This window comes from Bubalus kerabau, chromosome 14, assembly GCF_029407905.1.
Source record: "Bubalus kerabau isolate K-KA32 ecotype Philippines breed swamp buffalo chromosome 14, PCC_UOA_SB_1v2, whole genome shotgun sequence".
NCBI classification, from domain to species: Eukaryota; Metazoa; Chordata; class Mammalia; order Artiodactyla; family Bovidae; genus Bubalus; species Bubalus kerabau.
This window is the reverse complement of record NC_073637.1, coordinates 24,268,059-24,282,335: the sequence shown is the minus strand read 5'-3', so window position 1 is coordinate 24,282,335 and position 14,277 is coordinate 24,268,059. Positions and strand designations below refer to the sequence as shown.

Genomic DNA, 14,277 nt, shown 5'->3' with positions numbered 1-14,277 from the left:
GTCTTCACCGCACCAAATACTACCCTTGAAGAAATAACTTCCAAGGACTTTGGTGGTTCGGAATCCCTTCTATGTAGTTCCAACATAACTTAAACCTGCTGGAGTTGCTTGGAATTCCTGGAAGCCAGACTTTTTTCTTCATGCATTTTCTTTCTTCATTTCACTCTATTTACTCATCCTCAAGAATTTCAACTCTTTTATGCCCTTAAAAAAATAAATGGCTTGGCCATGTAGTTCAGGACTTGAGAAACTACGACTGGTGGGGGAAAGTGCTGACTAAAAGGTGAATACTAGCAGTCTTGACACTGAGTAGTGTGTCCCGGTGAACTGTCCCTTTTATAAAGACCTTGAGATTTTCATACAAAATGAGAGTTGATATGAATTGAGGCATTCTATGTGAAGTTCTTCTTCAAATGACAATCATTTCCATTTTAAAACCAGAGAGGTTGAGCTGCCCAAAGCTCAGACTGAAACACACAATCTGGATTCCCAGCTCACACAGGCAAGCTTACGAGGCTGGGAAATTCTCAATCCACCAGACAAAGCACCAGGGGAGGGGAGTTACTGCTGTTTCTCTTTCCCAATGGAATAACGAAATCAAATCCCTCGAGTCTACTGGGAAAGATGGAGACACGTGGAATTAAAAGGTTGAGAAGGGGAGAGAGAAGAGGAAGCGATTCCTGTGGTGCAGAAACAATCCTTTAAACACCATCTAATTCGTCCCTACAACAAGCCAGTAAGGGAGACAGATAGGGCTTATATTGTCCTCCCTAGTTTTTTACAGATGAGCAGAGACCAGGAAAGGTTAGTGCCTTTACCAAACTTACAAAGCTACGATGCTAAGCCAGAGAGGACTTCTGACTCAAAGCCTAAGAGTTTTCTCCTTTCCAAACACTTGCGCTTATTCAGCCATTCTCTGCTCTGCTACAAAAGCTTATGCTTTGTGTTGCTAGGTTTGCAGTCCTGACACGTATTCAGCAGAAAGGAGTTCTAGCCACTGGCGACTGTCTCAAATAGAAGAGAGGCCAAACAGGAACTCCCCATTCCTTCAGGAATGTCCAATGGAAAACTGAGGGAGGTACCAAGTACAAGCCAGTCACTCAGTCCATTTCTAAGCACTTAGAAGGTGCCCGGTTAGGAGACACAAAGTGAACGCATGGTCGTTGTGCCCCAGTGCTCCTTGAAACCCCCCAGGAATCAGACAAACCAGAATACTGCTAACCATTCTTTTCCTTGCCTTACAAGAGATCAAGTATGTGAGAGGGCGCTGACCATGACCCTGGAGGAATCTGGGTCCACCGCACGGCTGCTGCAGCATGTTGATCCTCATCTGAATCACCACACAGAGTGGAATTTCACAAACCATCCTTCTGAGCAATATCAGTTTGGGGATTTATGGATTTGACTCTGACAAAGCGTTTAAGACTTTGGCTCAAGTGGAAAGAAGACCCTCGAAGCTAATTGTCTTCAGTAAGAATACAATGAAAAGTTTTTTCTTTTATTTAATCAAACTGGGCCTAAGCTGCAGAGAATGTTTAAAGAACGTTATTACTATTGTAGCAACAACTTATTTAACGCTTGCTGTCAGTGCTAAGAAATTTTATATTTTGCTAAGTACTGTTTTATGATATAAATACTATTTTGAACCACACTGAGAATTTTTAATATCCAGAATTTTGAATAAAGCTGGGAGAACTGCCAGTGGTGAGGGTCTGGTGTTCATGTGAGGCGCATGGTGCAAATTGACTTACAGGAAGCTGCCTAATGATTCAGTAGAAAGCACAGAGCTTCCTCGCTGGAGGGAAGGTTGAGGAAGGTGTTACAGTGAAAAAAATTAAGGGGATGCAGCTGATCCCAGATCAGGGAACCTCAAGGAATGTTCTGTGAGTCTCAGGTTGATCATGTTGAAGAAGGAGCAAGACATGCCTCATCCTGTTCCAGACAAGGATGAACAGGGACACTAAAACCACTTTTTCTCAGATGAATACTCAGGATTCAGAAGGAAGCACCTTGTAAGCAGGAAGAATAAATCAATGCTGAAATAATAAATGTGAAATCTCTCTCCCCAAGCCAGTGCTGTCAAAAATAATCAAAGGAGAATAGGAGGAGGAAGGCAGTGTTGAACATCTATTTTGTGACCAAGGCAGTTCTGAGTATTAAAAACAAAATGGGTACTTCCCTCATGATCCAATGGTTAAGAATCTGCCTTATAATGCAGGGGAGGCAAGTTAGATCCCTGAGTGGGGAAATAAGATCCCACATGCAATGGAGCAAAGGCTCCCTGCAATGAAAGATCCCACATGATGTGTGCCCAACGCAGGGGGGAAAAAAAGTAACAAGAAAACAAAACAAAACAAAATTAATAAAAAAATAAAAACAAAATGAAATGGGACACTTAAGAAAGTTAGACCACAATGATATATTTTGGTTTGTAGCACCTATTCCATTTTCTCTTAAATTCTTTTGTTTATATGTGCTTTTCTTGACATCAGCAGAAATTTATATAAAAATCTGAAGTCTTCTGCAGTATAATTCAGATTAAAGGTACAATCATCTTCTGACATAAGAACAGTAAGTGAAAGAAATAGCTTCATTGGGATATTGTCTCACAGTTGCTTGTATAAGGAGCTTACACATTTATTTGTAATTTATCAGGCCTGCCCTTGCAGCTTTAATACAGATGAAGGCAGTGTCTCAGTGGAAAGAAAAAATATTCTCTTCTTTTCTGAGTCCCTCAAAGGTGTGTAGACTCTGCTGGCTTCCAGTCTGGGTACCTCAGCCCATGAAATGGTTGGATTCCTACCTCCTGACATAATTCTAAAATACTTCCAAGGTAAAGACAAGGCAAGGAGCAGGGGAAGCAGTGAGTCCTTTATGTATTTGTTCCCAAATAAAACCATTAAAATTGAGACAAATTTAATATTTGAAAAAAGTCATGAGATATATATATATATATATATATATATATATATATATATTACCATGTGTAAAACATAACTAGTGGGAAGCCGATGTAAAGCACAGGGAACTCAGCTCGGTGCTCTGTGATGACCTAGAGGGGTGGGATGGGGGAGTGGCAGGGAGTCTTAAGAGGGAGGCGATATATGCATACACATAGTTGATTCACTTCATTGTACAGCAGAAATTAGCACAACATTATAAAGCAATTATACTCCAATTAAAAAAAAAAACAACAGTCATGAGCTGGTCCTTACAGTCACTTCATCTGAGTCTGTTTAAGGAAAGAGGACTCTAAACATGTGGTGACACCAAAGACCTCTAACCCGAGTCAAGTTCCACATTCTGCCCTTCACTTTAAAATTGCATTGGTGTCTTTGACAGGACCCAAAACTCTTTTCCTGATTTTTCCATGAGGACCCATATTCTTACACGTCAAAATAAGAAAGGGTCATTTAAGGAAAAAACACTGCTGGATAATCTGTTGCTAAGTACCCAAGCTCCCCAATACTTCATAGTTTACAACCACCATCTTTTTTCTTTCTTTCTTTTGTAATCTCTCCTACCTGTGAATTAATCAAGCTCATTCTGACATTGTTCTTCTACCTCTCTTGCATTCCAGTTGGCAGGATGGTGGCCAGAGATGGGAGTCAACCGCGCAGCCTCTCCTCTCCACCCAGCCTCTGCACGTGGTCTCACCACCTTGATAACCAGGTTTCCTACACAGTCACTCAGGAGCACAAGAATGACTGCCAAGCCTTGGCCGAGGGCTGGCACAGCCTTGCCTGGGCTGCATTCTATTGGGTTAGAGTAGCAAATCAAACCCAGATTACAGGTGGGAGGGGTTGATACAAGGATGTAAGCACCCAAGGTAGGGAGCAAAGCTACCGCCCACAACACCGCACAAAAAGACCCACATCTTCACCGGGGTAGAGCATCGCATTTTGCTTTGAGAGATGTACTGCTCTCCTGCTTCTTGATTCAAAACTCAGTAATAGGAGAGAGTTATTGAGATGTCCCTGTTTTCTCAAATAAAGGGAAACTACCTTTTTGGTTCAGTGCTTGGGCCCTATGCTTCCCAACGAACCTTGATCATCAGGGGTTCTAAATCTGAGGTTTTCACATTCCTACAACCTCTGGAGGAGTTATGAGAAGTCGTGCCTAAAACTATGTCTAAAATATTCCACATGTGCGTGTGTGCCTGCATCCGGGGAGGCCATTCCTCGCTTTCGTAGACTATAATCTTAGACGAATGCAAATAAGCATGACCCAGGGTGCCTGGAGCTCAGGACAGCAATTCCTATTTCTAACTCCTGACCAACTTCTAAAGTATCTCAGAAGTACAGATGGGGGTGGGGTGGGGAATACGTAGATCATTTAGGTATTTTTCAAAGTAAAACAAAAAGCAGTCACTAGCTGGCACCTGAGGTCACTCCCTCTAAGTCCACTTGAGGACAGACAAGGAATAGGCAAGAGCTTCTGCCCGTAAGAGTTATTGTGAGAACTAATTTCCTTCCATTTGGAGTTAAAGGCATTGGAAATGCTGAACCGTTTTAGTTCTTATTTTCCCTCTCATTATTTGACCTTTCCCTGGTGAGTAGTTAAGAATGTGACTTCATGGACTTTGGGTTCTTTGAAACATTTTCATTTCTCCTTTCCCTATTTATTTATTTATTTTTGGCCATATGGCAACAGCATGCAGAATTCTCCTACCAGGGATGGTACCTGTGCCCCCTGCAGTGGGAGCAGAATCTTAACCACTGGACCACCAGGGAAGGCCACATCTTAATTTTTTTGAGAGGCAGCAGCAAAGGGTACAACTGACTCTCCTTGTGCCCTAAAAATGCCTGGTGGGATCTGAACTGGTGACCCGGCCTTGACCCTCAACAAGCGAGGTACCTCTGCTCACTTTATCCACCAGGAATGCAGGAAACAGAACCTGTCTGGGGTCAGAGGAAGAAAGAATAGTGTAGGGTACTGCTGCTGCTAAGTCACTTCAGTCGTGTCCGACTCCGTGCGACCCCATAGACAGCAGCCCACCAGGCTCCACCGTCCCTGGGATTCTCCAGGCAAGAACACTGGAGTGGGTTGCCATTTCCTTCTCTAATGCATGAAAGTGAAAAGTGAAAGTCAAGTCGCTCAGTCGTGTCCGACTCTCAGCGACCCCATGGACTGCAGCCTACCACGCTCCTCCGTCCATGGGGTTTTCCAGGCAAGAGTACTGGAGTGGGGTGCCATTGCCTTCTCCGATAGTGTAGGGTACTAGAGGCAAATAAAGTGGATTGGACGATAGCTAGAACACTGAAGTGAAGGTTTTGCACATCATATGTTTAAGGTAAACTGTTATGCCTAACAAAATAGACTTATTTTCCTCACTGAAATTCCTATCTTGAACACTCCTAACATCCAGGAACTCTTTATATTAAAAAAAAAAAAAAAAAAGACATGCCCTATTTCTCCAGAGAATCCAGCCGACCATCTCAGTTCAGACAACCCTCAAGATAAATGCTTTAAGCTGCCTTCCTACTCCTTCCTTTTCTCTATAGCATTTATCAGTATACAGAATGGTAGCTTCTCACAACCAGAATGCAAGTTCTCCCAGTGCCCAAGGATATACTGTGCACAAAGGAAAAACAAATGTGAACAAATACGTTGTCAGAACTTGCAACACCATGTACACAGCAAGTAAGGGATCTGTGCCTCCACGTGTCACTTGCAAAACGGGGAGAATTGCACCTAAACTCCCAGGCTTCATCAGGCTCAAAATCAGTGCAAGACAGCATTGACGAAACACCTGGTACAGGAAATGCCCATTGTAAATCATCTGTATCCATCCATTTATGTCCCATCTAAGTGTGATGGGAAGGGCCACAAACACAAACAGAGAAAGGCTGATCAGCTTCACAACCTGTGACTCAAGTTTCTTCCCTGACAGGGCAGGACAGTGATGCCCCAGGACTGCAGCTGTGGTTGCATTTGCAAAGCATGCTGCATACATATCCTCCTTGGATCCCTCCCAAGCTAAGAACTGCAGGTTATCAGGAACTGCAGCAGGCCCCATATGCAACTTATAGCAAAATATCCCACTGAAATGATAGGTGCTAAGTTTCACTAACAGTTGAGGTCACAATGCACATTTTATTTTGATTAGTTCCTATGACTCTTTCCAATTATTTTTAACCCAGCAACACTGGTTTCCAAGGTGTAGACCTGTGATGACTGGCGATTTCGGTATTGAGAGGGAGTTTTAACGACTCATGGTGAAATGCAGAAAAGAAAAAATATATCCAAAAGCCTCTTATGCAGGTCTCAAGATTCAACCAAAGTTACCTGGATATTCTTCTGAGTTTGAAAGTGATATACCAAAACTGAAAATATTTAGAGAATTATGATTAACCTTTACTATGTAGAGACTAGGGTCACCTGAAATGCGTAAGTTAGGCTCATTCTGTGAGTTTCCTTTCCCCTAGCAAAACCAACTAGGGATGCCCAAATGTTTATTTGAGGGCTTCCCCTTCAAGTCATTCAGGTCTACTATTACAAGAGAATGAGAAATTCACTGTGACTATATGTTTAGTGTTATAGTTAAAGCATTTCTAATTCTATTAAATACTTAACAGGGATCTCAAAAACTTGCTTTTGTGACAGAGGAGCTAGCAGAGTGAGAAAAGTGGAATTCCAGATTTTATTTTATTTTTAAAGATTGAAAAAAAAAACACACCCGGGATAAAAATTTCGTTGATCAATAAAGCTTTGAGAAACGGAGCGAGTTGTTCCGGACCCACTGGTGAACTTGAACTTGGAAATGGGGTTTTGACAAGGGCCACTGTGGGAAACAAGGGTCTGAACCAATCTTCAGACGTCACCTCCCCCCCGTTTTACTCCCCACCCCACCCCCAAGTGTTCAAGTGGCAGACAAAATAAATTACCATAAATTATACGCCAAGGCAACTTAAAAACAACACAATGCGACGCGAGGCTGTGTCCCTCAATCCTTGGGGAGGTGTGTAACACTGCGCGCTTCTGGCCGCAGGCCCGGCGGGCTGGGACGGCTCACACGTCGGGATAGTTGCAGTAATACACCGCGGAGCTGGCGTCGGACACCACCGAGGACAGGGCCCCGTGGCCGTCGGGCAGGGTCACGCCGGCGTCGTGTCCCGGGTAGGAGAGCCCCATCTCCGGCTTGCACACGAAGTGCAGGTACTGTTCGAACTCTGTGCGCTCCACCTCCCCGAGTAGCTCGGCCGGGGCGCCCGGTTCTGCGCTGTCCCGGCAGTGCAGCGCCTCTGGCGGGGGCGACGGCTGCCCGGGGCCGTGCGGGGGCGGCTGCGGCGGCATCTGGAAGCCGCGTCCCCCGCCCCCTGCCGCCGCCGCCTGTGAGCCCACGGGGCCGTAGTACATGTGCAGGGCGCTGGGGGGCGCGAGGAGGCCCGGCATCGCGGGGCCCGCAGGCTCCGGGCCCAGCCGCGGGTGCAAGGGCCCCGCGCCGGGCGGCTCCGGGGGCCCAGCGTAGTCCGCGGCCGGGGCGTAGCTGTAGGGCCCAGGGGCCGGACAGTCCGCTGGCAGCGGCGCGGCGAAGAAGGCCGGGTCGGGTTCCACGCCGTCCAGCGGGGACGTGTCGGGCGTGGGCAGAGGGTAGCCGTCGAGCTGGGGCGCGCCCAGGCCCGGGCAGTCGCGGTAGTGGCCGCCCAGGTGCGGGGGCAGCAGCGGCGGGCCCGCGGGGAAGCCCTGCTCCGGGAAGGGCAGGCCCAGGCCGTCCATGGCCACGCGGCCGCCCTCGGGGCCCAGCGCGGCCGCCGGCGGCTCGGCCAGGCCATGCAGGAAGCCGCCCTCCACCCGCTTCAGCCGCTTCACCTGCTTGCGCCGCCGCGGCCGGTACTTGTAGTTGGGATGGTCCTGCATGTGCTGGACGCGCAGCCGCTCGGCCTCCTCCACGAACGGCCGCTTCTCCGCCAGCGTCAGCGCCTTCCACGACTTGCCTGCGGGGCGCGGGATGGACCGGGCCGCGGGTTTAGCGTCTGCGCCCCCGCTCCCAGGCCCTACCGCCCCCCTGCGACCTCGGCTGGTGCCACTCCCGGGGCGGGGGAAGGGATTAAGGGAAAGGTTGAAGGTTGGGGCTGTGGAGGCCGAGGTCAGGCTGGGCACCGGGGGAAGACGCGAGATCTCGGGGCCCTCCAAGACATTCCCCCCATCCCCCCGCCGCCTTTCTGTCGCTCTTGGAAGCGGCTTCCCGCTCACCACCCGCGCTCGTTCGAGGAACTGGCCAGGAGTCGGGGGAACGGGCGACCCAACCAGACCCGCGCCAGGGTGCCCTCGCCGCCGTTCGGATGCGCGGGAAGCCGCCTCCCCGGAGCCCCGGCCGACGGTGAACCCGGGGGCCGAGGCCCAAAGCCGCTTGGAGAGTAGGAGATAGGACAGCGGGAAGGAACAGGGTCCCCAGGGAAGGACGTGGGGGCCGCGCACCCGCAGCCTCGGGCGCAAGGTCCGCACCGTCTGACCCTCAAGGTTCTCCGGGCCTGGGCCCCGGCGCGGACTCACCCAGCATCTTGCTCAACTCGGCGTTGTGCAGATCTGGGTTCTGCTGCGCCAGGCGCTTGCGCTCGTCCTTCGCCCACACCATGAAGGCGTTCATCGGCCGCCGGATGCGAGACTCGCCCTTCGCTCGACCCGCCGGCCCGGCCGGCGCACCGCCGCTCGCCGCCGCCTCGCCCTTCATCTTCATGTCCCCGAGGGGACTCAGCGACTCGGCCCAGGGACAGGGGCCCAGGCCGGCCATCACGGCGGGCAGCGCGCTCCGGGGCTGGCTCTGCTCGTCACTGGCGTACCCCGCATCCGGGCTGCTCATGGCGCTCCAGCCCGGCCCTGCGCCCCGCAACTCTCCGCCGGACACGCCGCCTCCCCCTGCCGGGGGGAGGGGGTGGGGAGCGAGAGAGGAGATGCCCGGCGGGCCGCTCGCGTCCCCCGACCGGACCCTGCCGCCCGCGTTCCTTGCAGATCGATCGCAGTCCCTGGCGCTGCCCGCGCCCCCTCCAGCCCAGTGCCACTGCGGGCGCCCCCCGGCCGCCGGGCCTTTTCTGCACAGACCCGGCCAATGGAGCGGCGGGGGCGGGCCGGCCGGCGACGTTAGGCCCACGCCCAGCCCGCCGCCCAGGTCCCAAGTTTCAGCTCAACCCCACGCCCGCCCTTCCCCCCTCCCCGGCCCCGCGCCCAGGGCGACACCTGCCCCTGAGAGAACGGGCTAGAGCCGGGCTTTGGCGCCGCGTCGGCTCCCACTGTCCAAGGGGGACCCCTGGTCAACTTTCTAGGGTGCTGATCGCCCTGCTGCCTAGAAGTACTTGGCCACCGCAGTCCGGATCGAAGCAGGAAGCACCCACTCAACCTGGAGCTGAGGAGCTTTCAGCGGTGGGGGTCTCGCCTTCTTCCCAGAGTCCCACGGACATCGTCTCCGAACTGGAAAATACTTTCTCTCCCCAAGGACTCGACGTACCTGTATTATATTCAAAATTCTATGTCCGAGGTAAATTCTACTTTCGAAACAAGATTACAAATGTCATCCTGAAGAATTTTTTTTTTAAAGTTTTATCCAAAGAGACTAACCCACCCTTGAAAATATGTACAGGAAATGTTTAATAAACTTAACAAAATGTCCTCCTATGTGTTCAGGAAAAAAAGCAAGATTTAGTTTTGATTTCTTAAATGTGGTAAAGATAGCGATATTTATCTAAACGCCTGTCGAATGGAGAAAATAAAGCAACCTTTGAGGAACAAAATACCTGTACCCCTTGGGGTCAGTTTAAGGTATTGGGGGGTTCTGAAGTGTTTCTCAAGACTGGAATGAAAACTTTTAAGATTTAAACTTCTGTTTAAATTCGAGAGGCCTTTTTTGTGGGTTTGTAAACAAACCCTTCTGTCAAACTTACATACAGCACACCAAACATCAGCCAACAAGTTTATCCTTCTAACCCTGTGAGGTAGAGCCCATTCTATCTTACAGGAGAGGAAGCTGAGGCCCAGAGACGTTAAGGACCTTGCCCACTAGCACAGCACTGGGGAGTGGAATCACCTCCAGAAGTCTGCCCTCAGACTTGGCACTATTAACCACTAACCCAAGCTGTTGCATTTGTGTATTTATGTGTTGTGTTGTTTGCTAAAGCAGTGAACACAGCCGCTTCTGCATAAATAGACAACTTTTATCAATCTCCACAACAGATTTGCTTTGTTTACTGTGAAGAGACGATGAAAACTAGGGCTTACATCCGGGATCTGGGAGGTAAGGCCTGAAGCTTGCAGTGTGGCACTGCTTGACAAGTGGTCTATCAAGACTGCTTACTGGGGGCATTCATAAAAACAAAGAAACAGCCTTTGAAAGCAATTGGCCTTCAGTTTCTCTGAGTCTGCTATTTCTCCAAAGAACTTCTGCACACTTGTTTTAAGCCAACTTAATTCCTTGAGTATCTGTGACATAGGCTGCCCCCCACCCCCACCTTCAGTGGCCAAAAAGTGGTTGTAGTTCCTGGGTCTCTGAGATTCAGACAAGAAAAAAAGTTAATCTGCTTAAGGAAATAATGGAGAAGTGTTATTTTTAATAGATGGTTTTGAAACAACTGATAATCTTAAACACATTTAACTGATTATGCACTTTTCCTTTAAGAGCTTATTTTTCTGTAAGAGAAAAATATGGGCTTGAAAATTAAGCATGATTGCTTTGCAACTGGTTATCTAAGTAAGGAAACTATAGGAGTAGAGAGAATAAATTAATCCTGTAGGGCTTCGTTCCTTGATGTTTTCTTGGCGATCGTCTCTTTATTGCAAAGTTATAAATATTTTCCAAAGATCTCAAAGCAGGATTTTCTGTTAGGGCAAAAGTTTTGTGAACTAATAGGAGTTTTCTTAAAATATCGATTGAAAAACCAAACAAAGGGAGGAGGGAGGAGGGTTCAGGATGGGGAACACATGTATACCTGTGGTGGATTCATTTTGACATTTGGCAAAACTAATACAATTATGTAAAGTTTAAAAATAAAATAAAATTTAAAAAAAAAAGAAAAACCAAACAAAAATAATGCCTGTTCCAGACTACATTTATCTCTCTAGATGATTCTATTTGATGAATTCCATAAAAAAAATAACATAGGGTACAGGAAATGCAATCCAGGTGTAAGTTCAAAATATATATATGCACAGGTTTACCCTGTACATTTTATTCATCCTTAGGTGCCTCTTGGCCACCTCATTACAGGAAGAGGTGCCAAGAAGGTCAAGAAACTGATGGGGGTTTTTTATCTGCACTTATTCTTGGAGTTATTATCTGCACTTGTTCTTGGAGTCTAACTACTGCTTTTTTTTTTTTAAGATATTGAAAAATTAGGTGAGAGCACAGGATGCATAGGATGGAGATGTAGCTTCAGATTTTGATGTCCCTCCACCCCCTACTTATTATAACACTCTCCCTAGGAGTTATAACGATTTACTTATATTTACAAGAGAGGAATTGTGGTGCCTTTCCAAGACGAGTCCCTCCAGCAGGCAGTTACCTGTGCTCATCCAGGCTTCTGATCCTGCTTTTATCATAGATTTGAGGGGAGCGTGTTGGGGTTGGGGGTGGCGGCGCCGCAGACGTCCACGAGGTGTGTGTGGACTCTTCTATTTCAGTCTCTTAACTAAACGCGGCGTTGGAAGTCGAGCTCTGGATGTTATCAGAGCCAGCCACAAATGCCACATGAAAAGCAGCAAACATCCGGAGTGGCTTCCTGCGAGCCTTGCTTTTCTCATCACGAGAGATTTACGCGGGGGGGGGGGGCCAGACAAATTGGCGAGGAGGAGCCCTGTCCACCCGCCCGCGTTGCCGGAGCGCGCGGGGACTGGGACCTCTGACTCCTGGCTGCTAATCCATGCCCAGTCCCCCAGGCTGGGCCCAAGGCTGGAAAGTCTGGGCAAGGACGCGACTAGCGCGGCGTGAAGCCCTGCCCGGTACCCCGCCGGGCCCGTGGCCGGCGGTCGCAGCGTTGAATCCGGGTAGGTGGTGAGCCGCGGTTCGGAGCCCTGCGTGACCAGGCACCGGCCGTGGGTTTCCTGCAGGCTTTTGTGTTTCGATGTTTGGGAAGCAGGAGCCGGACGAAGGACGCTTCGGCCTCCGGGGAAGGCCGTGGGCACCGGGACAGTCCCGCTAGGCTCGAGGGCGGAGGGAAAGAGGGGGCGCGCCGCGGGCACCAGGAACCGACAGACAATGGTATCCCCGGAACAAAGAACAACAATCAGGTCTTCGAGTTTATAAGTCGCGTGCCCGCGGCGGCCTCCGGGAGCCAAGCGGAAGGCGGCGCGCCGCACGGAGCGCGCCCGGGGCTCCGCACTGCCCAGGTAGGGCCGCGCGCCGGCTCTGCGTACCTCTCGCGTCTATTCCCGGTCCTCCGGCGGGTCCCCAGCGGGTCCGCGAAGCGCGGTTCAAAGTCGCGGGTGAGATGGGAGGGGTGGGGAAGAAGGAGGGCCCGGGAGATCACGGCCACCAGCTCCCACCCCGAGGCTCCCAAGGGTCAGAGCCCCGCTGCCTCTCACCTGGCGCCCTACCCTGCCGTTGGGGCGCCCGCCTCTCCCGCGGGGCCGAGAGGGCTTTGGGGACGCTCGCTCCGCACCAGGACAGGAGACGTGCGTTCTGCTCCCACGCCCTCCCCCACGCCCTCCGCCAGCATCCCGCCTGGTCCGCGGACCCCTCGAGGCCTCCACGAACCCCGCCCCAGCAGCCGGCGACTCCCCGACCGTCACCCAGTTCCCGCTCGGCCGCGCCCGGGGTTTGCACAGGAGAAGCAGGAAATGCGCTGTTCCCGGTCCGTTTCCCTGCTCAGAAACTGGTCCGCGGGGGGTGTTCCTTGTATTCCCCACTCCGCCTCCCGCCCCAGCTCGGGTCCTCGGGTGGGAGTGCTGACAGCTTCCCCTTAGTCCCCGGCTTGGAGAACCTCAGACACCGCAGGGAGACGGCATCAGGGGTGAAGGCAAGGCACCAGCTCATCCCCAGGGCGGATTACGGCCACACACTAGTCTGCTCACCACCCGCTTCATCTTTGGCCTCTCTGAGCTCTAACTGCAATCTCAGTAGCGGTTCCTGTGCGCCCACTTCTGCCGACTCCCCAGTCCCACCTTCCTCGCACCCAGCAAAGGTCCGGGCTTTCCTGGTGGAGCTGTGTCGTCAGCTGCGCAGACAGGCTTAGCAGCAGCAGCAGACACCTGCACATCGCCCCCCCCCCCCCGCCCCGCGCCCCGCCCCGCACCCCTCTCCCCGCTCTTTCCACAGCGGGGGAGCAGACAAGGCCCCTGCATCTTAGAAATGCCCAGTGTGGTACCATTAGTCTTCCCCTCTGATTGATTCGCGTGCAGCCCAGGTAGAATCTAGGCCCTCTCTACCTCAATCACTTGTTCCTGGCATGGAAAGGTGATGCTGACATCTCTAGGCCAAGTGCTCTGAATTTTTTTTTTTTTTTTTCTCTAGTAGAGGTCCTGCAATTGGTGGCCTTTCTGTCCTGTAAACTGGCTTGCCAAGCTTCCCTAGTCAGCAGGGCTGGATTTTGCCAGGTGGTTGGTTAGGGCAAGGTGTGCATCCTGTGATCATGGGAGTGATCAAAGTGAATAGGCTACAGGACAGGCCACTCCTGACACACTCATTACCCACCCTCCCGTGCAACTTGAACCACAACCACAAGCCTATCAGATTTGGAAATGGAGCCAGAGTCGGCTCCAGTGTTTCTAAACAGCAGAGAACCTGAATCCTTTGGATTCCTCTGCAGTCAGTGTTTGGTTGACCTCGGTTACATGAATTTTCTTCTCTGCCCATTTCTAGACCCTGCCAACAGCTTTATCAGCACTCTTTAATGGCCTCTTTATTTTTTTTTTTACTGGAATATAGTTGATTTACAATGCTGTGCTAGTTTCAGGTGTACTGCAAAGTGAATCAGTTATACATATATCCATTTTCTTAAAAGATTCTTTACCGTAGAGTTCCCTGTGCTATACCATAGGTCCTTAGCTATGTATTTCATATATAGTGTATGCTTACATCAATCCCAGTCTCAGTTTATCCCTTCCCTCAACAGCCTGTTTATATCCCTCGAGTATACACAGTCCATTGGTGTGTAATAAATGCTCAGGAATACTGTAACAATTGTTTTTTAAAAAAAACTTTTTATTTTGTATTGGAGTACAACCAATTAACAATATTATGATAGTCTCAGGTGGACAGCAAAGGGACTCAGCCATACATATACATGTATCCATTCTCCCCCAAAATCCCCTGCCATCCAGACTGCCACAGTTGTTCTTGATTAGATCCTG

The 14,277-nt window shown here is 50.2% G+C and overlaps 1 protein-coding gene across 1 annotated transcript; it reads right to left on the bottom strand.

The window, feature by feature from the left end:
• Positions 1-3,215: 3,215 nt before the first annotated feature.
• On the bottom strand, positions 3,216-9,152 carry SOX17 (SRY-box transcription factor 17). Its single transcript, XM_055546003.1, has 2 exons — positions 8,497-9,152; positions 3,216-7,937 (listed from the first exon to the last, which is right to left on the bottom strand). The coding sequence occupies exons 1-2, from the start codon at positions 8,801-8,803 to the stop codon at positions 7,012-7,014; spliced, it is 1,233 nt and encodes a 410-aa protein (XP_055401978.1). The 5' UTR covers positions 8,804-9,152; the 3' UTR covers positions 3,216-7,011.
• Positions 9,153-14,277: the final 5,125 nt, after the last annotated feature.